General features: G+C 41.4%; 1 protein-coding gene across 1 annotated transcript; it reads left to right on the plus strand.

The window, feature by feature from the left end:
- The first annotated feature begins 251 nt into the window (after nucleotides 1–251).
- On the plus strand, nucleotides 252–25,441 carry LOC137021744 (inter-alpha-trypsin inhibitor heavy chain H3-like). Its single transcript, XM_067388610.1, has 22 exons — nucleotides 252–386; nucleotides 579–611; nucleotides 1,340–1,363; nucleotides 2,612–2,766; nucleotides 2,908–3,012; nucleotides 3,095–3,257; nucleotides 3,874–3,984; nucleotides 4,126–4,254; nucleotides 5,587–5,703; nucleotides 5,798–5,966; nucleotides 12,711–12,836; nucleotides 13,083–13,264; nucleotides 13,957–14,145; nucleotides 14,655–14,794; nucleotides 14,974–15,131; nucleotides 15,292–15,318; nucleotides 15,625–15,681; nucleotides 15,779–15,892; nucleotides 22,314–22,515; nucleotides 23,020–23,192; nucleotides 24,316–24,427; nucleotides 24,511–25,441. The coding sequence occupies exons 1-22, from the start codon at nucleotides 267–269 to the stop codon at nucleotides 24,647–24,649; spliced, it is 2,745 nt and encodes a 914-aa protein (XP_067244711.1). The 5' UTR covers nucleotides 252–266; the 3' UTR covers nucleotides 24,650–25,441.
- The last annotated feature ends 2,049 nt before the right edge of the window (nucleotides 25,442–27,490 follow it).

The following is a 27,490-nucleotide window of genomic DNA, read 5'->3' on the forward strand; positions in this document are numbered from 1 at the left end:
TTAAACATTTGTTATGTTATCTATGTTCTATTAAGAATAAAATATTGACTCTTGTAATTTGAAAGTCTTTTAGTTTTCATTTTATTCAAATTTAAATAATGTCCCAACTTTTCCTGAATTCGTGTTGTAATACAAAAATACCAAATGATCAATACTGAACTCAATTCAAGAATTTAGGAACAAAGATCACAACTTCCCCACTCCCACTCAGCTATTTGCTCTGGTACAAAACATACACAAGGGTTCAGAGTGTTTAAAAGTCCTGAATGCGATTGAGCAGACGGTGCACCATGTATGCAGGGTGGATATTTTGTGTGTTTGTGTGCGTATGTTTTACTTCAGGGTCTTTTGAGACGCTGGTCATCACAAAGGGCACTGAGCAATGGGTAGGTCTGCTTTTGTTAACCTAATGTATGTTTTGTTGCACTAATGAAGTGCCTTATAATCATTAACACGTTGGCGATGATCAAAAACATTCTACAGTATGTCTTCAAAATCAATACAGTATCAAATATTGGAAAACAGTTCAGCCATCATAGTTTATCTGTACAGTAAGGCATGCACTTATTCCCCTCTAGGACAGCGAAACCAGCATGACCAGGCTCTTAAAGGTATTGCAATGATGTTGCTACAAGACAAGTCTACTATGCCAATACATTACATACAACAGTGGTTCTCAACCAGGAGGCTGGGGACAACTGGAAGGCCTCAGCAATCTTCATTTCAATTCATTACATTACATTTCAAATATATATTCAATCATGACAAGTATCAGAATTGTTTTAGTATGTTAATGGATATGGATATTTGGTCTGCTACATACATTGCTGCCATTGCTGCTACAGAGCAAATACAGACACACAGACACGCTGCTTTGAACATGTAAGATATGCTGCTGCTGCATGAATAGGCATACATAAATCCTATAGCAGATATAGATGGAGCTGGGGCAGGTCAAGGTTTTCAGAAAAACTCTTTGACCAGCTTACAGCAACACTAAACCAAAATGTTGAGCAAGCGATGGCTGCAGAATCAGCAGACACCAATAAGCTGGTTCCAAGTAATAAATGATGTGACTGCTAGCAGATTGCATGTAAAAGACCTATCAGCGTACCAGATGAAATATCCAAGCCAATAATGAAAAGCCTATTAGTAAAAAAGTTTGAGAACCATTGATGTGCAGTATTGATGTTACAGTAAGAATTAGGAAGGAGCCAAATAATTCACAATACATGATGTAGGCTGTTTTTTATGTTTAGCTTGACTATATAAATCTTTTACAACTACACACTGTATATTGTTGCCATACAAAATAAATTTTCCAATTGCCTCCTAACAGAAACGAAGTGTGAGCAGTGCTGAGGTGGGAACTTTTCATTATATCTCACACAAGTTTGTCAAGATTTTGAAATGAATGTGACAAGTTAATGAGTTACCATTACCTGATCTGACTCTTAAAAAATACTTTTGTTGGCTAATAATACAGTTAATTTATATACATTTAAAGAATTACATTTTATAACATGGTATTTGATTAATTTATTATTTAAACATTTAAATATATCAGTCATTAAAGGGTTAGTTCACCCAAAAATGAAAAAAATGCTCACCCTCGTGTCGTTCCAAACAGACTTTTGTTCATCTTCTGAACACAAATAAAGATATTTAAATGAAATCTGAGAGATTTCTGTCCCTCCATTGACAGTCTACGCAACTACCACTTTGACGCTTCAAAAAGTTCATAAAGAGAATGTAAAACTAATCCATATGAATTGACATGTCTTCAAATTTTCTGAAGAGACTTGGTCACTTTTTATGATCAACAGATTGGATTTAGGCTTTTATTCACAAATAAACATTGATCAGCAAAAATGAACAGAAGCTCAACCACACATACTTGATGTGCGAGAATAACCTTGAGAACAAACCTCATTGGTTCTCGCATGTCAAGCAAGCATTCTTGAGCTTCTGTTTACCACAACTGATGTGTGAGCTGATGAATGTTTATATGTGATTAAAAGCCTAAATTAAATCTGTTCAGCTTATACAGCGATTGTGTCTCCTCAGAAAATTTGGACTAAAACACTCAATTCATAATTGACAATATTTTTATTGACTTTCTGAAGCGTCAAAGTGGTAGTTGTGTGGACTGTCAAAGAAGAGACAGAAATCTCTCAATTTTATTAAAAATGTTTTCATTTGTGTTACAAAGATGAATAAAAGTCGTATGGCTATGGAACGACATGAGGGTGAGTAAATGATGATAGCATTTTCTTTTTTGGGTGAGCTAACCCTTTAATATCACTGTGTCCATGTTTCTGCATGCAATTTTACTGTGGTTATTCATAATATTTGACTTGAATAAAATTCATTTACAATAAAGGTCATATTTTGTAGTGTAGCTGACACTGACATCAACAAGCTCAACCTTTGTCCTGAAATGACCACAGTCTAAATAAATAATCGCGGTTGCAACATATGTTTGCAGTTCTGTGATTTGTGGAGTTCAGCTAAATTTTGGAAAGGTTTTTTTAAAAAGGACTCCTTAAAATAAACTCTTAAACTCTTTCTTTTAATGCGTTTTTATTCTTCGTATTTATATTCTTTTCAGATAGAGATACAGAGCGTGAAGGTGGACTGTAAGGTGACATCACGTTTCGCCCACACTGTCATGACCACGAAAGCTCTCAATAAGGCCAACATCTCAAAGGAAGTGTCTTTTGAGGTGGAGTTACCAAAGACCTCCTTCATCACCAACTTCAGCATGTCAGTCTTTTCCCATTTGATTTAGTTAAAAATCCAAGCAACTCAGAATGAGCCAAAAGATCTGCTGCATTACAGTTTTATACATGTTTGCATTTTGAAAAATTATTGCTACATTATTGCTATCATTTTTGGGATTTTCAGGGAGATTGATGGCAAGACATATACAGGTGTGGTGAAGGAAAAAGAGAAGGCCAAGCAGCAGTATGAGAAGGCTGTGTCATCTGGTCAGACTGCTGGTTTAGTCAAGTGAGAAGAAGAAAACAGAAAGTCAATCTGAACTTGCTTGTTGCTCACATAATTCTAACTAACTGGTGTTCTGGTATTGCAGGGCTTCAGGTAGAAAAATGGAGAAGTTTTCTGTTTCGGTGAACGTCGCAGCAGACAGCAGTGTCACATTTATTCTCACCTATGAGGAACTTCTTCAGCGACAGTTTGGCAAATATGAGCTCATGATCAGAGTCAAACCCAAACAGCTGGTCCAGCACTTTGAGGTTCATTATTAACTAACTGCAGCACATTTTAAAACATAATTTGAGGAGCCACATAGTATACTTTTAATAAATTACTTAGTCAGTAAGTGAACTGGTGGTATTTTAAAAGTAAAAATGTAAACTTAAAATCTTGATGTTGAAAAACTTTGAAAAAATGTTGAATGTTCATGGCCATGTTACTTGGCATTTACCTGCCTACAAATATGATTACGTAGATCTATTATGCATGGTATTGTCTTCCAATCTAACAATCTAAAACATCTTATAATGAACAATTTTACAGCATTTATTAGCTTTTGTTAATGTTAGGTAATAAAAATGTTCATGTTAGTTCACAGTTAACTAATGTTAACAAATACAACTTTTGATTTTAAAAATGTATTAGTAAATGCTGAGATTTACATTAAGATTAATAAATGATTGTTCGTTGTTAGTTCATGTTAACAAATGTAGTTAACTAGAGTTACAAATGAAACCTTACTATAAAATGTTACCACAATTTTAGTAGTAATATTTCCTCTCTTAATATGAACACCTGGCATTTGACTGAATTCATATTATGTAATTAATTAAATGCAAAAATAAATGAGTAATCAGTCCTGTCTCTCATTCACAGATTGTGGCAGATATCTATGAGCCTCAGGGAATTGCATTTGTGGACGCCTATGGTACATTCATGACCAACGAGCTGCTCCCTCTAGTGGAGAAAACTGTAACTGATAAGAAGGTGACTATTCAAAGATTTTCAGTGGAGGGATGCCACATAGCGTAAAGCATAATACTAATAAAATAATACTAAAAGAATCTCTATTAGACAATAATAATGGTAGTCATAATAATAATTATATCAATTTTAATCTTTGTTCAGGCCCATGTGTCTTTCTCTCCAACACTGGATCAACAGAGAAAATGCTCTGAGTGCGACGGCACACTCATTGATGGAGATTTCTTCATTAAGTATGATGTCAAACGTCCTCATGACATTGGTGACATTCAGGTCAGATATCTTTTTTCAAGACATGCATGAAAAAAAGTCAAAATGACAAATGACAATAACATCAAACAGTTAACACGCATGCTCTCATATATTTAAGGTGTAGTAAGCGATTTCTGAGAAACAAGGCTCAAAAATTAACTTTTCTACTTGGTAGCACTGGTGCTCCCAACTTCAAAACAAAAATGTAGGAGCACTCACCAAAAATTAACATCATCTGTAACTTTACACTGCTACAAAAGAAATCTCTCAGTGTTCTTTTCATATTCTCTCTTCAGCTCCTTAAATTTTGCGCAGTAGTTCTCTCCCTGTCATGTGACAACAGAGCGCAGTGAAAGCAATGATTGACAGCTAATATTAACCAAATCTAAATTCTGAATTAAAGTTAACAATGTAAAGATGAAGTTTAATTGGTTATGTAACATTGGATAGAACAGTGGATCGGTCACTGTATGAACGTTTTGTAGAAAAATAAAAACAAGTTGCACCACAACAATCATTTGCTTACAAATATATTTTGAAGCTGCAATTTTAAGCCTTGAGAAACACTGTTGATATTTGAAATCAACCCAAACACACCCCTCCCTTCATTCCTCCCCAAAGTGCACAAACACACAATGCAAGAGTTGATGTTTCTTTAGCAGAAGTGAAGCAAAACAATGCTTGAACATACAGTAGCCTACACAGGTATATACAAGCAAGAGATGACACAAAAAATGACACTTAAAACTGTCCTGTTACTACAGCTAACAACAGCATCTTGGTTCTGTGAAACACAGCAAAACCATTGTTACTCACAAACGGAACAGAAACAATGCAACCTCAGCGTCTGGAAAGCTTTTCTAACATTAATATGTGTCCTAAAGCTCTTACCTGATCATAACCCTTCTTTATCAAGTGATATTCCTCTGAACTTTTCTCTTTTGTAATGTCTCTCAGCCATCTCTCTTTCAACAGTCTTTCTTTAAATCTCTCTCTTGCTCTCTCTCTCTCTTCCCAAATTATGAGTGCTTACAGCCCCTACTGCTGCTTGGTTACAAGTGTGTCATGGCACTCGGTCCGATCGACTTTCAAGAACATTTTTTTAGAAATTGCATACTGCACCTTTAAAGTTTGAATCCTGATCATGTCATTAGTCCATTCTCCCTTCCATTTCCTTTACTCGTTGTACTTTTCTTATAAATAAAAATGGCCATATATATATATATATATATATATATATATATATATATATATATATATATATATATATATATATATATATATATATATATATATATATATATATATGTATATAATATATATATATATATATAATAAATGTATCATCTACAGATTGTGAATGGATACTTTGTGCATTTTTTTGCACCAGCCAGTCTTCCAAGAGTACCAAAGATGGTTGTTTTTGTGATAGACAACAGCTACTCTATGTTGGGAAATAAAATGAGTCAGGTGAGTTGATGTCAGGTAAATGAGAAAAAACTGTTTTCAATAGATTGTCAGTACTTGGGACAGTTAATTTGTCTGTGTTTGTTGCCGGAACGAGACCAAAGAGGCCCTAGTGACCATACTGGGTGAACTCCCAGAGGACGACTACTTTGCGATCATCGTCTTTTCATCCACCTTTGTTGTATGGCGGCCACATTTAAGTAAAGCAACAAAGGAAAATGTGCATGCAGCCCAGGAATACGTCAAAACAATTAAAGTTATTGGTGGTAAGTAATATGAAATATACATGAAATTAAAATAATCACTGAACAAATTATAAACATGATTAATTGGGTGCAAACCAAAACATTAAATAAAGCACAACAGTACAATGGACAGTGACTAGGAAGGAGCCCTTTGAGGTTTAAAAGCAGAAATTTAAGCTTTTATTTGTTAAAACACATTAATTCTTCCTTTATAAATATCCTAAATGAATTGTAAATTGGTGGAACTACTGTTTTAGGAAGATTACTTTAATAATTTGTCACCAGTGTGGTTCATGTATTATGTAAATCAAGTACATTCTCAATAATATACAGAGCTTTACTCATATTGAACCTGGATTATTGCTTTAATTTTGCTCTTCCATGTCATATTAACCTGTGGGAATGTCGATATATATGATGTGATGATACAGAATTTCATAATATTTATTTAAATTGGTGAAAGAATTCCTAAAGTTGTCAATGCACTAAGAGCAGCAAAACAATGAAGTTTACCTTACATTTAAGGATATTTCACTGTTGGCAAAATGGGCTTTCAATAAAACTTGGCTGCCTATGCAGTAGAAAAAAAAATTAAATTGGTGCTACCTGACTAGAGAGAAAGAAAAAAGGGTGTTGTCTTCACTTTTGCCATATAGGTAGGAGAACGTCAACACTCATATTGCACTGGGCATGTTGCCATCCAAGGCCACTCCCACCAGTCTGCTATAGATAAGCTTGACCAGAGTCAAATACCACCTTGCTTTAGTATGAAATACTTCTTAGCAAAACTTTTAAACATAATGGTGTTGACTTGCATTGTTTCCAAGTGCAAGAATTTAAAGAGTAAACATTTAGCGGGAGTGAGTTACGCCCCGGGTTACTTCACTGTAACCCTGTTCCCTGAAAAGGCGGGAACGAGAAGCTGTGCTTTATTTAGCGCTATGGGAACGTTTTTAGTCGTGACCAGCTGTGAATATATGTGTAAAACAACGTCAACGTCAATGACATTGACCTATATTTATAGCCTTGCGTGACGTCATTGGAATGCGTCGTAGCGAGGCTATAATTAGATGATCCACCTGTGCATCAGCAGATATTTTGTCTGAAGGGCAGTCCAGGGACATCTCAGTGCGGCAAAGAAGCACAGCTTCTCGTTCCCGCCTTTTCAGGGAACAGGGTTACAGTGAAGTAACCCGGGGCGTTCCCTTTCAAAGGCTACACTCTAAGCTGCGCTTTATTTAGCGCTATGGGAACGAGAATACCCACGCCGCCGCACTGTGTGTCCGGACCTCCTGGCTGTGAAGTGTGTCACAAGCACAGAGAGTCTCAGACACTAGCTTGTGATGTAGACTCAAGGACATGAGAGCCCGGAGTGACATGAACATCCAAACTATAAAACCTTATGAATGTGTGCGGAGAGGACCAACCTGCCGCATCACAAACATTTTGTAAGGGGCGCCCCCCGCCAAAGCTCTAGAAGAGGCAACCCCCCTGGTGGAATGAGCCCTGATGCCCGTTGGCGAAGTATGACCACGCGCCTCATAGGCAAGGGCAATAGCATCTCTCACCCAATGTGACATGGTCTGTTTCGTGGCGGCCGCACCCCTGTTATGGCCGCCATGACAAACAAACAGTTGCTCTGACTTACGCCACTGGCTGGTGCGGTGGACATAAGTCTGAAGAACAAGGACTGGACACAGTCTGTGAAGTCTCTCCTGATCCGGCGTTGTGAACAACGGAGGGCAGAAGGCTTCAAGGGTGACCGGATGCAAGTTCGAGAAAGGAACTTCAGGTAGATAGTCAGGATGAGGATGCAAAATAGCTTTCACCATACCTGGGGCAAAGTCTAAGCAGGATGGCACAATGGACAGAGCCTGCAGATCCCCAATTCTTTTCAAAGAAGTTATAGCCATAAGAAAGACCATTTTCAGAGTTAACAGTTTGTCAGAAACTGACTCTAATGGTTCAAAGGGGGTCTCAACCAGGCCCTCTAGGACTACTGCTAGGTCCCATGAAGGGACCTGGTTCTAGAAGGGGGCTTAAGCCGCCTAGCTCCTCGAACGAAGCGAGAGAGAAGGACATGCTTGCCCAAAGGCACCCCGTCGATCAGAGCGTGGCAAGCCGAGAGAGCGGCCACATAAACCCTGAGAGTGGCGAGGCATGTACCTGTCGATAACTTTTCCTGCATGAAGTCCAGAACTGTAGCAACTTGGCAGTTTACTGGATCTGCATTGTGTGCAATACACCATCTTTCAAAGACACCCCATTCATTGGCATAACTTGCTCTAGTAGAGGGAGCTCTAGCATTTAAAATAGTCTCGATAACTTCAGGTGAAAGCCCTGTGTCCCTCAGTTGGTTCCCCTCAGGGCCAAACATGAAGATTCCACATCTCTGGCCGGGGATGAAATATTGTCCCCTGCGCCTGAGACAGAAGGTCCCTCCTGCTCGGAATCGCGCAAGGCGAGCCGTCGAGGAGAGATATTATCTCTGAGAACCATATTCAATTCAGCCAACGTGGTGCTATCAGAAAGAGGCAAGTCACTTGTTGGCGAAATTTAGCTAGAACTCCTGGGAGCACAGAAACTGGAGTAAACGCATACAGGCACATTCTAGGCCACATTTGCTCATCACATCCAGACCCAGGGGAAGCTGGGTGACTCCAAAAGAAATAGAGTGGACATTGCGCTGCCTATTGGGGCGAAGAGGTCCATCTGTTTCATAAAATCTTTACCAGATTTGACTACCTCAGGTGGAGTTTCTACTCCCCCGTCGGTATGCTCTGTCTGGACAGATATCTGGGGATATAAATCGCCATGAGGGACAGGAACTTGTCCTGAGCCCAGAGCAGAACGCACTGCACCAGCCTGTCTAGACGTTGCAACGCAGGACACCCTGGCGATTCATATTAGAGGCTACCGCAGTAATGTCCACCCGCACTAGGACATGGTAACCCCTTAACTGGTGGAGGAAGTACTTCAGGGCCAGAAATACAGCCATCAATTCGAGGCAATTGATGTGCCAATCGAGATGATGACCTCACCATATCCCTTTGGACTGGACAGCCACCTAAGACCGCTTCCCAGCCCGTACAGGGAGCGTCTGTTGTTGGCATCTTGCAACATCAACGCACCTAGAGTGGGACCTAGGGTGAAGAACCGAGGTCTGAGCCACATAGAAAGGGAACGAAGCCGCAGCGCGTTACCCTTACCATAAACATGGATTTTAGAAAGTGCACGAAGCATTAGCGCGTGACTTACCATTAACATGGATTTTAGAAAGGGCCCTTATTTACCGTAGAGCATTGCCTAGACAATACCTCTCGGCTCTGAGCCACAACTGAAACGTCTCATGTGCAAGAGGCCCATAGGAATCACCGAGGACGCTGATGCCGTGAGACTTAACATTTCTTGATACTGCAGAACAGTGCAATCTTGGCCTAGCCTGACATTGTTCAGGGTGGTTAGAATGGTCTCGACTCGAGCGGGAGACAATCGTGCCCGCATCATGGTCGAATCCCATATGACCCCTAAATATGTCGTTCTCTGGGTAGGACAGAGACACTTCCTCTCATAAATCTCAACCCTAGAGAAACTAAATGGGCTAGTACAACACCTGTGTTGTAACACCATCTCTTGTGACTGTGCTAGTATTAGTCAGTCGTCTATGTAGTTCAAAGGCTAGGCCAAATGGAAGAACCCGATATTGGTAAGCTTTGCCCCGAAAGCGAACCTCAGGAACCTCCTGTGTTGTGGCAATATTTCTATGTGAAAATATGCGTCCTTGTGATCGATCGTGACAAACCAATCGTCATGTTGGATTTACGACACGATCATTTTTCTGGTTAACATCTTGAACTCGAGAGCTTTGACTGAAAGGTTAAGCCTCGAAGATCTAAGATTGGACGCAGCACCCCGTCCTTCTTGGGAACTAAGAAGTATCTGCTGTAGTAACTTGACTCTCTCTCTAGAGGGGGAACTGCTCTATGGCCCCTTTCTCCAGCAGAGATTGCAGTCTTATGACAGTAAAGTCGCTTGCTCCGGCTTCACGGTAGTGGAGACCACACCGTTGAAACGCGGAGGACGACAAATAAATTGGATTCTGTATCCTAATTCTACTGTCTTTAGAACCCACACAGACACCCACAGACACGTGGAAACTACTGCCAGGTTCTCTGAAATGGGCACTAGTTTTGATACTTCCGTTGAGGGGATGTTAGATGTTCCACGTCCTGATATGTTACAGAAATCAATGGAACACCTAACATGTCACTGAAAACCGCTGCCCCCCGCTGCTCCAGAGGTGGCGGGGAAGGAGGGTTTATGTGAAGATATTGAGAAGGGGCGGGTGTTAGATATTATGAGGCTGCTGAACATGACGAGCTGGTCCCTAGATTTATAAGGGGAAGCACAAATCGCCTTCTTAGCAGGTCAGCCTGGTCCACCTGCAACACTGCCATAGTGTGCAGCAGTACCAGTCTGATACACGGATCAAAACCATCACCCTCCCAACAGTATGGATGTTAATATGCATAGCTTGGTGGGGAGTGCTGTCTCTTTAAGTGACTACGAGCTCCAGAGAAGAGATAGCTCGCAAGCGTCTGCTCAAACTGGAGCATCATTGTTTAAATCACACGCCCTTGCACCCACGATAGTCAAATAAGTTGACATTGAAGGCACAAGAAAAATAAGGTTTCCCCATAACGAGTTAACGTCATGGAGAACCTATTTATTTTGCTTATATATGCATATATATATCATATAATTAAATATATAAATATAAACATATATTATAAAGGCCATTTCACTTAATAAATTCCTCAGAATTAAATGCAGCCAATTACCAGACAAGTAAAAACGGTCTGAATGAAAGGCTGTGCTTCAAACTTCCATAGATCAGTCTGATATGCCTGAAACACAGCCATTGTGTACAGTGCAGTAACAGCCTGACTCGTTGTGAAACGCCTCTGATGATGCACCCCCAGGGGAGAGATAGCATGCAAGCGTCTCTCCGATCTGAGGCAGCATCGTATAAACGCGTGCCTTTGCACCCGCGATAGTCGATCGGGTCGACGTCACGGGTACAAAACTCATTTATATTAGAAATGTTTGGGGTCTACTTGTGTCACTGCTTGAACGACCGTCCAGAGCAGTTCACTTTATCACAGGAGGAACGCTCAGAGACGGACAAACTCATATTCCATTCCAATGGAAAACACTTAATCGTCCTCTGCCCGAGCCGAAGAAGCGCCAGAACACGCTTCGGTCTCGGTAAAAGACATTGCGATCCGGAGAGAGAGTGAGAGCAATAAGTATAACCCCGTCTCTCGCTCCTCAGCCAGATCGCGCGAGCCCCACGATCACATTGTGGGTGCTGCCCCTTAAATAAGCAAAGCGAACGCGAAGCACTTTAACTGTGAACATTCACAATGCTCGCACTCGCCCCGTTACAACGCAAGGGCAGCGTGCTCTCCCCAAACAAACAAAACAATATTGGCGTGTGTCCGATTCGGAGATGGACCGCGAACACGGAGACACACGCCGTTTGCTTTGTTCAGCGATGACTTTCTCTCAAATATATAATATATCATATATGTGTGTTCACTTTCACTTGTCAGACAGAGTTGAAAAAGGAACAAAGGGAGAGAAAGTTCTGTGCACTGCCTGTCAAATCTAACTCCTAACAAGGTAATGAAGGAAAGAAAGAGTTTGAGCAGAGCTGCTTCACACACACACTTCACAGTATGGTCTCTGAAGACAAAAGACCTGCTGATGCACAGGTGGATCATCTAATTATAGCCTCGCTACGACGCATTCCAATGACGTCACGCAAGGCTATAAATATAGGTCAATGTCATTGACGTTGTTTTACACATATATTCACAGCTGGTCACGACTAAAGACGTTCCCATAGCGCTAAATAAAGCGCAGCTTAGAGTATAGCCTTTGAAAGGGAACTTTCAGTTTCCACTTTCCAGTGAAGGATCCAGTGAGTTGTAGGTAGTGGCTAAAGCCTGCAAAGTATCATAAATACACAGAGAACTCCGCAATGAACAATCTGAAAAACCTGTTTGTAGTCAGCATTTCAAACTGAATAACAACAAACACAGTGTTTTCCCCTCCAAACGGAAAAACTAAAACTAAAAAGTAACGTTTCATCAGTTGTGCGAAACCACTCAAAGCAAAACAGTCGCTGCTGCCATAGTGTTCCATTTTTATCATAATGCTGTTTAAAGAGTAGACAAAGCAAAACACGATACAATTTTCAATGATAAACCTACCCTTACAATGTTCTCTTAATAACCCTCTGTTGATCCGACTGTCCATGGGCAGGGATACAAAAATGTGGAAGTATAATCTGTAGTTTTCACTAAAGCCAAAAATCCGCCAGATGATGCGTTTTGTGCCATCCAGCGGACTTTTACTGACAAATAAAAATGAATTTCTCAGACCAGATAATGCGGAGAACGAGTAAACATTGTTCATTTACATACTGACACTGTAACAATGCTAAATTGGTTGAAAATCTGCAGCTAAAAAGTGCTAGTCATTTTTTAGACCTGCAAACGCAAACATCCACACTGAAAATCTAGGTCTCAATGTAAAAAAAGATAAAGATAAAAACGTTAGTTCCAGATTTAAAGTTATGACATAAAATAAAAATACACTTAATATTTTAAAAATAGAATATAGTCTGGACCCTTTCCACATCACTAATCAATTATAAAAATGTGTGAGATTAGCACCTTTTTTTTTTTTTTGTCTCAGGTACAGAATTGCATGATGCTGTCATTCATGGTGTGGAGATGCTGTATGAAGAACAGCGTAACGGGACAGCCCCAAAGAATATGGTACTGATGATCATTTTGCTGACTGATGGGGTACCAAAACAGTGTATGTATGCAAATACCATCAACCATTCACTATTTCCATGATTTTCCTTGAGGAACAACACTGACTAAGAGTACCCCTTAAGAAACATGCAGTAAACAGCCCTAGTGTCATTCATTATCTATTCTGAGAACAACTCAAAAAAGCACGGCTCAAGAGCAGAACAGATTAACCAATCAGTTATTTGTAGTTGTCATTTTTGTCACTTGTGATGGTAAATTTTATTCATAAATTTTACTCATTTTTCAGGGCCAAGAAGTCTTCCTGAGATCCAAGAGAGCATTCGTAATGCAATTAATGGGACTATCACCCTGTTCAGTTTGGCCTTTGGTAACGATGCAGACTATGGATTTTTGGATACTTTGAGCAAGCAGAACAACGGCATAGTTCGCAGGATTTACGAGGACTCAGATGCTCCGCTTCAGCTAAAGGTATCAAAACTGAGGTCTTTGCAAAATATTGATTCTTTTTAAATGATTAAAAGTAATTTTTTCATTTAATAGCTATCTTCATTCAAACAATCTCATAAATCGCTTTAAGAATGATAAAGTCCTAAAAACTTAAATAACGTCTTTCACACATTAGCAATACTTTCAGTTATGGAATATTTTAATATATTACCATTATTAGTAGTAGTAGTAGTAGTAGTAGTAGTAGTAGTAGTAATAAATATGTTATTAATAAAAAATTTACATCAGATTTGCACAAGAAATTTAACCTTATATTTCGGTTATGTTGATTATTATTATATCTGCTAAATAAATAACATTTGAACTGCATATTTTGGACCATGTCATTATTTTGATATCTAATTATTTGTTTAACTAATTATTGTATTTTAATTCATTTGTAATTATTTTTTGTAATATACCAACTTAGAGGTTTCTTGAATAATTAACAGAATAGCAGATGGTTTAAAAAAGTAAAATGAACACTATAACTAAAATATACCTATTAACTGGAATCTAATCAAAACCTTAGTATGAATAGTATGAAATGTACATCAATACCCAACCCTAGTAACAATATATTGTAATTGTAATTATACTTTAAATGTTGATTACTAGTAATGCTGACTTTCGAGAAAATACTACTAATGGTTTGCTAATGATTTGCTACCCAGGGATTTTATGAAGAAGTGTCAAGTCCTCTACTTTCAGAGGTGAATTTTCACTATCCGGACAACACTGTCAACTCATTGACAAGAAGCTATTTCAAACAGCTATTCAACGGCTCAGAGATCATGGTCGCTGGCCGACTTAACGACTTAAATGACATAAACGACTTTGCAATTGAAGTGTCCGCACAAGGGGTGAGTAAATAATCTATAGTTCCAATCACACATACACATAGTCCATAGCTTCAGTACTTTCTAAAAACTGTATAAATCTGTTATAAAAGTGGACATTGGTTGTTGAATGTATATGAGCTTAAAAGCATAATATGTCCTTGCAAGAGTGGAAAAAATGCCTTTCTGATGCTGATAATTAAGGGGGAGTGTGTAATTTCTGTGCCTCTAGCAAAACCATCTCAAAAGGGTTTTGAGAATACTTCCCCTGTCAGCCATTGGTTGGACAAACAGATAGCTCCGCTCCAAACTCACACCACTGGTTGAGCCATTGTTGCTATGTCAGGCTTACTTAAAGTTGCTGCTGCATATTAAGCTGGATAGGAGAAAGTATTTTAACAACTGAAAAAATTGCACACACTACCAATGAATCCAAAGATTGTAGCCACATTAATATCTATTATCTTAGTGAACATACATCATTATCAGTCATGAGCTGGAGGACTAATCCTGCTTTGTATGTTTTGCAACAGTTTGAAAATAATTTTGAGATGAAAGGTCAGGCGAATGCTCAGAAGTGGGATACCATATTTCCTGATGAAGAGTATATCTTTGGGGACTTCACTGAGCGTCTCTGGGCGTATCTGACCATCCAGGAGCTTCTGGATAAGAAGTCAGTTTGAGAAAACAAGTCTTCTTACATAGCTAAACCAATGTGACCTAAAATGACTAGTATAAATGTAATTTGACAGAATTATTTTCACTGATTTTAATTGGGTCTTACTTCATTCATTAATCTTTTAATGAGAAGATTTGAATCAAATCCAATAATACAAAAATATTTTCTAACAGAGACAAAGGTACACTAGAGGAGAAAGGAAATGCCACTGCTGATGCTTTGAGCCTTTCATTAAAGTACAACTTTGTTACACCGCTTACCTCCATGGTCGTCACTAAACCTGAAGATGAAGCCAAAAACAACACGTTCATTGCAGACAAGCTGACTGAAGGTATTACTAAACTGTCAAATAGCAAACAGAAGTTTGCAAAAAGTCATGGAAATGGTACATAAATCTCAGAGGAGAAGGCCATACATTTAAATACAAACTTGTTCCAGTGTTCTCTATGATTTTGTTAATATGACACTTTTTTCTCAACACTGATTCACAGAGGAACGAGGAAAAGCTGCAAGATATGGTAAGCCATTACACAAGAACTTATTAAATCTGGTTACTACTGACATCACTATCACAGTTTCCGCTCCTTTTGATTCCAAACCACAATCACAGTGCAGCTGTACTACAGGAAAATCAGGATCCTATCTCCATAGCGAAATCTATGATTAATGATCCAGTGATTAATTTTGAATTAATAATTCAAATATTGGTGCCTGGGACACTGTGAGCATGGAGACTGTAGTGTGCTAATGCACTTTCTTTTATATTTGACATTATGTGAAACCAAGTGAACTATTCTGATGCATTTATTTTATCTTATTTGCAGGTTACTCAGCAATACCGGCCAGCTACTCCCATAAGAGCTATGCACCTAAATATTATGGTAAATGTAATAAACATGCACTGGTCATGTGAAATGTAGGTAAGGATTCATAAGTCACATTAGCTGTGTTATTCTTACAATTTCTCAAATGTAACAGTTGATGGAGATCCACACTTCATTATTGAGCTGCCAGACCAGAATGATGCTCTGTGCTTCAACATTGATGACAAACCTGGAACAATCTTCAACCTGGTTAGAGACCCACTTACAGGTAAGAACAACTTGCTATGTTAGCAGAAATGTGCATTAACATTCCACAAGGCATAGTTCACAAGAACACAGGTTTTCTAAATGGTTCCCCCTCCTGGCATTATTGATTCATATAAAATCTAACAGGTGTAAACTATTCAACATTTTTATTAGAATTGTGAAAAGCTGTCAGCTTTGCAAGCTCCATTCTTCAGCAAAATGGTGACAGCAAAAAGTCCAACATAACAGAAACTCTTCTAATTATCCAACATAACAGTACATTATACACTAACACGCCTTTCCCTTTACTCTAATCAAGTAACCCATGGGAACTGATTCATGTAGGGTTTTTTTTTTTTTGTCTTGCCCTCAATCCCTGTTTAAAACCGCTAGCACAGTGTTATATATTTTGTTGACTAGTGTACTTACTGTCACAGACACGTCCGGTTCCACCTCACTCCCTTACCCATGCACTCAATCACCAGCTTACTGATCACCGCCACCTGAAGCTCATCAGCACCACAATCAGCACCAGCATAAAGACACCACACTCACACACTCACTGTCCGGTCTCGTTTGCACTACCTCAAATGTATGCTTACCTTAAGGACTCCCAACGCCATATCTACCTGCTCCAGACGTCTCCTCCAGCTCCCTTGTCTCCTGCTCCTCGTGTGTACTTACCTGCTTGTGTGTGTGAGTGTCTCCGCCTGCTCCTTCCTTCATCTGCATCTACAAGACATAATCAGGACAGTATTATATTCTCTTCATCTCTCATCTTCCCATTATCGGCTTATCATCACCCAGTGCTCTGCTAATTGTGAAATAAAAACTTACCTGGATTGATATTATCTCTGCCTCCGTGTCTCTGTTGTAACAGAAGACCGGACCATACCAACTTCACAGCATGAGCACCAACGACCCGTTTCAAGAGCTCGTGGACGCACTGCGCCGAGCACTCACACCACAGCCATCCTCACCATCATCATCCACCGCTGCAGCTCCCGCACCCTCCTTCACCGCTCCTTCACCAGCATTCACCGCCAGTCCCATGGCCAAACCGGCGCCCTACTCAGGATCGGCGGAGGAATGCAGCGGATTCCTTCTACAATGCGAACTGGTCCTGGAGATGCAGCCGCACCTCTACACTACCGACACAGCAAAAATAGCTTTCATCATTTCGCAACTGCAAGGTAAGGCCCTGCAATGGGCAGATTCCCTATGGACTCAGAAAGGCCCTGTCGTCCAATCATATTCGGCGTTCCGTCTCTCACTTCCGCGAGGTCTTTGGGAAACCTCTGAAGGATTCTTCTACTGGTGAGAAACTCTATAATCTAAAGCAAAGGAATCTCTCTGTAAATGATTATGCCTTGCAGTTCCGAACGCTAGCCGCCACCACCAGCGGATGGAATGAACAAGCCCTCATCACCTCTTTCCGTCAAGGATTGGAACCCAACGTGCGGCTGCATCTCGCTGCATACGAGGACTCAATGGGACTTGAACGCTTCATCCAACTCGCCATCCGCGGGGGTTCTCGTATGCAGTCGTGTCTCCTTGAGCACCAGGGCCAGTCGCCTGCCACCAACCTCCTCCGCCGGTCAGAACCCGTCAGCTCCCCAGAACCAGCCACCGAGCCTATGCAAATTGACCATTCACGTCTAACCTCCAATGAAAGACAAAGAAGATTAACTCTGAACTTATGTTTATATTGTGGATCTCCGGGCATGTTATCTCCACATGCCCAACCCGTCCTCCTCGGCCCGTGGTGAGTGCTATTTTCCCTTCCATTCAGAAAATGAAACCACTCACAACTATTCTAATCCTTACTGCTACATATACCTCTGTTCCAGTGGTGGCGCTCCTCGACTCAGGGTCAGCAGGAAATTTCTTCTCTGGCGCCCTCTGTCGACAACTCAAGCTCAAAATCTCCCCGTCTCCGGTTAACTATCAAATCCACTCCATCACGGGCAAACCCCTGAGCCGTAAGAACATCCGTCATTGTGTGGGACCAATTCAACTCTGCGTGGGTATTCTACATTCCAAAAAGATACATCTGCTGGTTCTGGAGGAATCCACCGCTGACGTGGTTCTAGGGCGCCCGTGGCTCGAGCAACATAATCCCACCATCTCCTGGCGCACAGGCGAAGTCCTGAAGTGGGGCGACCACTGCTTCCCAGATTGCTTCCCAATGCTTCCAGTTCCAAGGTTCCACTCTCCGAATCTCTCTCCATGAACGCAACCTCTATTGAAAGCCCCGTCGAGAAACGCTCCGTGGATGTTCCCCCGGACTACGCCCCCTTCAGTGACGTTTTCTGCCCGCAACGCGTCTCCAAGCTTCTTCCACACCGGCCATGGGACTGTGCCATCGATCTGCTACCGGGTGAACCAGTGTCCAGGGGACGCATCTACCCCCTGTCAATACCGGAGGAGAAGGCCATGGAGGAATACAAGAGGCCCTCAACCAAGGTTACATCCGCCCGTCTACTTCCCCTGCTGCTTCAAGCTTCTTTTTTGTGGCTAAGAAGGACGGAGGCTTGAGGCCCTGCATTGATTACCGTGCCCTCAACAAAATCACCGTCAAATTCCGCTACCCGCTTCCCCTCGTCCCAGCGGCCCTGGAACACTGTGTTCACTAAGCTGGACCTCCGCAGCGCGTACAACCTCATCCGGATACGCGAGGGGGACGTGTGGAAGACCGCCTTTGTCACGCCCACCGACACTACGAGTATCTTGTCATGCCGTATGGCCTGGTCAACGCCCCCTCCGTATTCCAGGACTTTATACACGAGGTGCTCCGGGAGTTTCTACACAAGTTCGTTCTGGTATATATTGATGACATCCTCATCTACTCCCGGAGCTTGGCCGAACATCGCCACCACGTTGCGGAGGTCCTCCAACGCTTACGGCAATTCCACCTCTTCCTCAAAGCTGAAAAGTGCTCCTTTCACCAGCCCTCTGTCCAGTTCCTGGGGTACGTAATAGATCATAGTGGCATCCGGATGGACGAGGGGAAGGTCTCCGCTATTCAGTCCTGGCCCATTCCATCTTCAATCAAAGAACTCCAACACTTCCTAGGTTTCTCCAACTTCTACCGCCGGTTTATCAAGAACTACAGCACCATCGTCAGTCCATTAACCAACCTACTCTGTAATCAGCCCAAGTCTCTGTCCTGGTCCCAACAAGCCACCAACGCCTTCGAGACCCTGAAAAGAGCCTTCACTACCGCTCCCCTCCTCGTCCACCCCGATCCAGAACTCCCATTTGTCGTGGAAGTGGACGCCTCCACCACCGGAGTGGGAGCGGTCCTCTCGCAGCAGCAGGGGACACCAAGTAGGCTCCATCCATGCGCCTTCTTCTCCCGCAAGCTCAACCCGGCGGAGGTCAACTACGACATCGGTGACCGCGAACTCCTGGCCGTCAAGCTTGCCTTCGAGGAGTGGAGGCATTGGTTGGAGGGGGCTACTCATCCTTTCCAAGTCCTCACTGATCATAAGAACCTTGAATATCTGAAGGCTGCCAAGAGACTCAACCCGCGCCAAGCTCGCTGGGCCATGTTTTTCTCAAGGTTTAATTTCTCTATCTCCTACCGTCCTGGTTCAAAAAATACCAAAGCCGACGCCCTGTCTCGCCTCCATTCTCCTGATGAAAAGCCTGAAGATCCTGAAACAATCCTGCCGGAGTCCATCTTCGTGAACCCCATCCAGTGGTCCGAAGAAACCATTCCCTCCTCCAATGCCTCCACACGCACTCCGCCGGGTTGCCCCCAAGGCTTGCAATACATCACACGGGCACGTCGCACTCCACTCCTGCACAATACCCACTCTTCACTTGGCACTGGTCACCCGGGGGTCAATGAGACCCTCTCATTGCTCAAACAACGCTTCTGGTGGCCCAACATGGCCAACGATGTCAGAAGGTACGTGCAGGGCTGCAGGGAGTGCGCCATCTCCAAGAGCCCACGCCATCTTCCCACCGGCAAGCTCCTACCTCTGCCCGTTCCTGAGAGACCCTGGTCACACCTGGGAGTGGACTTCATCACAGATCTCCCTGAGTCTGACGGTAACACATGCATCCTGGTGGTGGTAGACCGCTTCTCGAAGTCCTGCCGTCTGATACCCCTGGAGGGTCTACCTACCGCTATGGCAACTGTTGAGTTAATGTTTAATCATGTCTTTCGTCATTATGGAATACCTGAAGATATAGTCTCCGACAGAGGACCCCAATTCGTCTCCCATGTCTGGAAAGCCTTCTTCTCACTCCTGGGTGTGACCGTCAGCCTGTCATCGGGATACCATCCTCAGTCGAACGGGCAGACGGAACGCAAGATCCAGGAGATAGGCCGCTTCCTGCGTACCTTCAGTCACGGCCACCAGAACTCCTGGAACCAGTACCTGGGTTGGGCCGAGTACGCATACAACTCCCTCCGCCAAGCCACAACTGGACTGACACCCTTCCAGTGCGTACTCGGCTACCAACCCCCACTGTTCCCCTGGGATGGGGAACCTTCCAACGTCCCTGCAGTCGACTACTGGTTCCGGGAGAGCGAGAGGGTTTGGGACTCAGCTCATCACCAACTGCAGAGAGCCCTGCGCAGACGCAAGGCGACAGCCGACCTTCGGCGCTCCGAAGCTCCAGTATACCAACCGGGGCAGAAGGTCTGGCTGTCCACCAGGGACATCAGGATGCGTCTGCCCTGCAAGAAGCTGAGTCCCCGCTTCATTGGCCCGTTCACCATCATCCGGCAGATCAACCCCGTCACCTACCGTCTTCAACTCCCAGCACAGTATAGTCAATCACCCAGACAGACCTGACCCACGCCCTAGAGGAAGACCACCACGACGTCGGGGTCCGTGGCCCTGAGGAGCGGGCCGTGGGAGGGGGGGTACTGTCACAGACACGTCAGGTTCCACCTCACTCCCTTACCCACGCACTCAATCAATCACCAGCTTACTGATCACCGCCACCTGAAGCTCATCAGCACCACAATCAGCACCAGCATAAAGACACCACACTCACACACTCACTGTCCGGTCTCGTTTGCACTACCTCAAATGTATGCTTACCTTAAGGACTTCCAACGCCATATCTACCTGCTCCAGACGTCTCCTCCAGCTCCCTTGTCTCCTGCTCCTCGTGTGTACTTACCTGCTTGTGTGTGTGAGTGTCTCCGCCTGCTCCTTCCTTCATCTGCATCTACAAGACATAATCAGGACAGTATTATATTCTCTTCATCTCTCATCTTCCCATTATCGGCTTATCATCACCCAGTGCTCTGCTAATTGTGAAATAAACTTACCTGGATTGATATTATCTCTGCCTCCGTGTCTCTGTTGTAACACTTACATTATCCCAAATGTTTCCAACAATGTTTATATCCAGAGAAATCAGCTATTTTATCCAGTGTAACATCCCTTCTCATTGCGTCGCCTGTCAATGACATCATATCCGTGTTACCCTCGATTTCCAGTTTTACTTCCATAGAAACCATGGAAACACCAAAGACGCTTTAATATATTGTGTTTTATTAGAAAGGTGAGCAACTGTTTGGATACCTTTATCGGCAGAAAACCAATCATTGTTATATAGTTCAACATGGTTAGTCTTATTGTTTGAATTTCTTGTTTTCGTTATTTACCGCGAGTCACATGTTTGTACCTTGCATCAAGTGGCTAACAGCATAATCAGATTGAGCTTTATTTATAGTAACAGTAATACAACATTTTCTCCACCATATGTTTTAAAAAGATTTGCATGCCGTTTAGCAACACAAGTCATCCAGGTTTTATTAATATGATATTCTAATATCAATCTCTACAGAATACATCAGTAATACCCCCTTGTGACTTTTTAAAAGCTTTTACTTGTTAAACTCAAAACCTTGTTGCAAAATCTAGTGAGAAGCGTTCAAAAGTTCTGTGTTATAAACCACAGATGTCAGAGAATGAATTTCAAGCACTTTAAGGATTTGCACACGCTTCACTCTTTTCCTAGCACTTCAAAGCTCTAAATATTGTCCAATTTAAATGTTATTTTTAATGTGATAATCAAAAACATTATTTGTTCATCATTCAAAGATTGTCTTCTTTTGTAAAACTTAAATTTGGTGGCAAACAAACACTTTGAAAAGACACTTTTAAAAAAGACATGAAATTACCATTATAGCCAGTAGATGGTGGCAGAGGAGTACTTACTGCACTTCCATCACCATTAGGCTAGGGCAAACAAAGTGCACAAATTTATGTTAAAATATTTATTATATGACGTTATATGAAACTTCAAAAAGTTTACAGGCTTTGGACAATAAATAAGAGGCTTAAGCTCCCCAAAGTAGCTACTCACCAATGATAGTTTACAAGAAGACAATACATCTGTTGTTATCTTCTGAGCTATTCTGAAGTTGAACTTTTTAGTGTTTCTTTATTTGGTTCCTTGGTGCTCCACAGGTATTGTGGTCAATGGCCAAACCATTGGCGATAAGAAGGTCATCCCTGGGGAAAAAGTAAACACCTATTTTGGGCGCTTTGGAATCATTCACGAGAAGTTTGGTATCAGATTGATGGTGAGCACAAAAGAGATCTCAGTATCTGATGAGGGAAAACAAGCAAAATTCTTCTGGACTGATACTGCCACGGTTAAAGGGCCCAAGTAAGATCCAGGATCTTCAACGCTTCTCAATCGAATGGCAGCATCCTAGTAAGGCTGCGTATCTCAGCTGTCATCAAGCTCAGTTAAAGAATTTGAAGGACCCTTAGAAGGCAGCCTTCGTTTTGCGTCCTTCATTCAGCTCATTTTTGAAGGATGCATCAAGTGTATCCTTCACGTACTTAAATCACCCACAATCCTTTGCACACATATTTTAATAGTATTTTCGTGCCATGCCTGTGGGGGGTAGAAACATGTGTGGTAGACTTACTTGACCATCTCATTCTAGTGTTTAATGCTGAGGAGGACTCTAGTCTACAAGTCTCCAAAGGACTGGACTAGGAAGGATACAGCCTCACTAGGATACATCTTTCCGTTTGAGAAGCACACATCATCTTTTCATTTCATTCATGTCAAGTCATTGTGAGCTTACTAAAATGTCTACTCTTCAAAAGGAGTTGGGGAAAGACTAATCCTCCTGACACAATTTTGTCTTTCTTTCTCCAGCATGGATCTGCAGGTGATCAAAGATCGCAGTTTAACAGTGACTTTGAGGAACTCAGTCAAGTTTCTTATTATCCTGCACAAAGTCTGGCAGAAGCACCCGTATCATCAAGACTACCTCGGGTTCTACACCTTGGACAGTCACCTCTTTTCAAGCAATGTCCACGGCCTGCTTGGTAAAACATCTAAAGAACTTACTACAATAAGAAAGAAAGAAAGAAAGAAAGAAAGAAAGAAAGAAAGAAAGAAAGAAAGAAAGAAAGAAAGAAAGAAAGAAAGAAAGAAAGAAAGAAAGAAAGAAAGAAAGAAAGAAAGAAAGAAAGAAAGAAAGAAAGAAAGAAAGAAAGAAAAGATAAGGCACTAATAGTGGAAGTGGAAGATTTTGGAAGATTTAAATATATTGTGTCACAATATATCGCAATACAAAAATGCAATGAACATGGTGACAAAACGCGCTCTGTAGAGCAGTTTGTTCGTTTAGGGTTACTGTAGAAACATGCCAGCACAAAATGACAACTTGACATGGAGGGGACCTGTGGTGTATGGTGTATACCTTATTCTAAGGTAATAAATACATAATGGTACGTTATGTAAGGTTTTTATACACCACTCAAAACATATTAGGGGTGCAACTATTCAGTCATGAGCAATGAGTGATTTCCTTGTCTTTTGTTGTTTGATTAACATTAAAAAACACATTCAGACAGCAGGAATATTAGGCTTCTGTCACTTTAAGATATAATGCATGGATACAGTACACTGATACTGAACACATGTGTTCTTTCTCGAGCGTTTAAGTTCACTTAAGACATAACCGACTATACTTGCTGGGATACTCACCAAGAATGGCATGTAGACATAATTCTGTGCGAATTTGTCCATTCAAGAACAAGACTTGAAAGAGACCTCAATATTTGGGCGCTGTACATGTGCTTCCACGTACTTCAGATGAGAGCTCAAATCTACTTGCGCAAGGTCTCTCTCGTGCCTTGCACTCGATGTTTAAATTGGCAAGGCTTAAATGAGTTTAGTTTAAACACAGATAGCAACGTGTGCTGTTCAGGTCTCACCTGTGCTCGTGCGCTATCAACACCCGGTAATGACGGTATAAATGACTGGTCATAGAGCATACGGCATTCGCATTGAATACGACACTCGCATTGGTAACCAACATTATTCCACAAATGCTGTCAACTAAGCTTAACTTCTACTAAGTCCGAAACATACCTTTCTATAGTGCATTATCAAGCAACACAGTCTGTGACAGCTGCACTCTGATCTGTGTTCACGGCTCTTTAGGTCAGTTCTACCACGGATTGGAGTTTGAAGTGAGTGAACCGTTTCCAGGAAAGGATCCAAACAAACCAGATGCCATCATGTTTGTGAAGGGACGAGTGCTTGTAGTTACCAGGTGAATTTAAGACACTGTAGTTTCCACATGCATTGAACATGGAAGGGTCGATGTTATTACACTGCATTATTCTGTGTCAACAGGGGTTGGCAGAGAGATTTCAGACAAGATGTGAAGAACGGAGAACAAGTGCCCTGTTGGTTCATTCACAATAACGGCACCGGACTTCTTGACGGAGTTCACTCAGACTATATCGTCTCTGGCCTCTTCAAGACAATCTAACAATGAGCCTCCAAACCAGACAAAACGATGATTAACAACCGTTACCAAACAGATGATTTAAGAGCTCAAAATATGAACATGTCATCATCAAAATTATCAGGCCATCAGCCTTTAAATGTAACGTTAACAGATAATTTGTACTTGAAACTAGTGTATCAAAATATTGATTTTTCAATATACATCTGTAATGAAATACTCATAAATACTCATTTTTGATACACTAATACTGCCAGGTGAGCTTTCTCACTCTTTCTTCTCTCGGACAGCAAGTTGATACACATTGCAGTGTGTGTATTTTAAAGGACAAGTTTGCCGATTTTCATTCAGCTTTGTAGCAAAATCCATCTCTGCATGTGCTGTGAGTTTAACAAGAGTTTGGGATATTTCACTTTTCTATTTTCACTTTGGCATTATTTCCAATATTTTGTGTTGATTTGTATTGTATCGAAGTTAGAAATTCCAGTACCATTACAACACTGAAATATGAAAATAAAAGATTGAAATGTAAACACGTGTGAAATTTACTGCACATTAAAGTGCCCCTATCATGCTTTTTTGAATATTACCTTTTATGCAGTATGTAATACAGCAATGTAAAAGTTCTGCAAAGTTTCAAATATCAAAGTGACAAATAAAGTCTCCTAAAAGAAAAAAATCAAATCGAAACTAGAAAAAGTATTCCCTACGCTGTTTACGTTGTAGACGCAGTGCAGCGCTTCCAGGTTCTACGTCAGAACGCCGATTCATTATTGGCCGGCTCCTGCGCCAGCATCACATGCATGCGCCGAGGTGCTCATGTGAACAGTGTCGGCCAATAATGAGCTGGCATTCTGACGTACAACATGGAAGCGCTTCAATGCATCTACAACTAGGGTTGGGTACCGAATTATGTACTTTTAAGGGCACCGTCCGAATTATGTCAGTACTACCGAGTACCGATTCACATTAAATCAGGTATTCTCGGTACCTGAGAACACAAGAGGTATGTTAGAGAAAGAGAGAGAGAGACATGCGACTCCCCCCCAGCAACACAGGGCAATGGCTAAATGTTCTGAAGTGTGGTTATAATTCAAAAAACTATATGCAAACTGAGACAACGCAATTTGCATTATGTCCATAAAAACTTGAAATCCAGTCTGTATATGATCTATGATCCGCGTTGTGAGCATTGTTAATCTCATCGCGGCATTCCGCTCAGAAACCGCTGTCATGCGCACTCCGCATGTTGTTATTACATAATATCACAGTCATATTTCCATGCGTTGTTAGTGAAACTCCAGCTCTGACAGCATCATGGGGAAAATAAAACAACATTTTTGTGCTACTGTGCTGAGGAAACATACGGCACGTGTCTGGACGCAATGAACAGCAGAGGTGAAGAACAGCGCAAGAAACGGTCTTTCATGACATTTGAATTCTTCCCTGTTATGCGATCTCATGCAAACTACAGTGCACACATAACAGTTTATTTTGTCTGGTTTGTAAAATTTCTAAATAAATAAAAATGTTGAAATTGAGCTTATTTTTTTTCACTGAAATAAATACTTAAATATTGAGTTCTGAGAAAAGGTACCGTTGGGTACCGGCACCGAATTTCAGGTACAGATACTGGTACCAGTATCGATTCAAATGTGAATGGTACCCAACCCTATCTACAACAGAAACAGCATATGAGAATGACAGGAAAGAGAAGAAATTGTTGAACAAGGTATTTTTGTTTTATTTTTGCGCACAAAAGGTATTCTCGTCGCTTCATAACATTAAAGGTTAAACCACTGCAGTCACGTGGACTATTTTAACGATGACTTTACTACCTTCTGGGTCTTGAAAGTGGTAATTAAATTGCTATGGAGGAGTTGGAGAGCTCTCAGATTTCATCAAAAATATCTTAATTTGTGTTCTGAAGATGAATGAAGGTCTTACGGGTTTGGAATGACATAATTAATGACAGAAATTTCATTTTTGGAGGAAATAACCTTTTAAGAGAACACCAACATGGCCATTAACTCTAAAGTGATGACTTCACTGTGCAAACGATCCAAAAATAGTTGGCACGGGGCAACAAATGGCTGAAAAAGCAAGAAATTTTGAAAAGATTTAGCTGGGAGAACATCTACCAACTAATTAAGTTAATTGATATCAGATCTATTACATGATTAGCTATAAAAAGGATGTCTTAGAGAGGCAGAGTCTCTCAGAAATAAAGATGGGCAAAGCTGTGAAAGTGATTGTGGAATACTTCCAGAAAGCACTGTCGGTAAACACAATCCGCCGTGCCATCTGCAAATGCCAACTAAAGCTCTATCATGCAAAAAGGAAGCCATGTGTGAATATGGTCCAGAAGTGCCGTCGTGTCCTGTGGGCAAAGTCTCATTTAAAATGGACTGTTTCAAAGTGGAAAAGTGTTCTATGGTCAGACGAGTCCAAATTTGACATTCTTGTTTGAAATCACGCAGGCCGTGTCCTCTGGGCTAAAGAGGAGGGAGGCTTCCAGCGTTTCATCAGTGTTCAGTTCAAAAGCCAGCATCTCTGATGGTATCGGGATGCATAAGTGCAATTGGTATGGGCAGCTTGCATGTTTTGGAAGGCACTATGAATGCTGAAAGATATATAAAGGTTTTAGAGCATCATTAAATGAAAAATACATCAAAGACGACCACAAACTCTTCAGCAGCTGGAAACCTATATCAGGCAAGAATGGGACCAGACCTCAAATTTGAAACAAGCTCATTTTGTGCATAAAATTATACAATTTCTCAGTTTAAACATTTGTTATGTTATCTATGTTCTATTAAGAATAAAATATTGGCTCATGTAATTTGAAAGTCTTTTAGTTGTCAT

The sequence above is a fragment of the Chanodichthys erythropterus genome, chromosome 6 (assembly GCF_024489055.1).
Source record: "Chanodichthys erythropterus isolate Z2021 chromosome 6, ASM2448905v1, whole genome shotgun sequence".
Classification (NCBI taxonomy): domain Eukaryota; kingdom Metazoa; phylum Chordata; class Actinopteri; order Cypriniformes; family Xenocyprididae; genus Chanodichthys; species Chanodichthys erythropterus.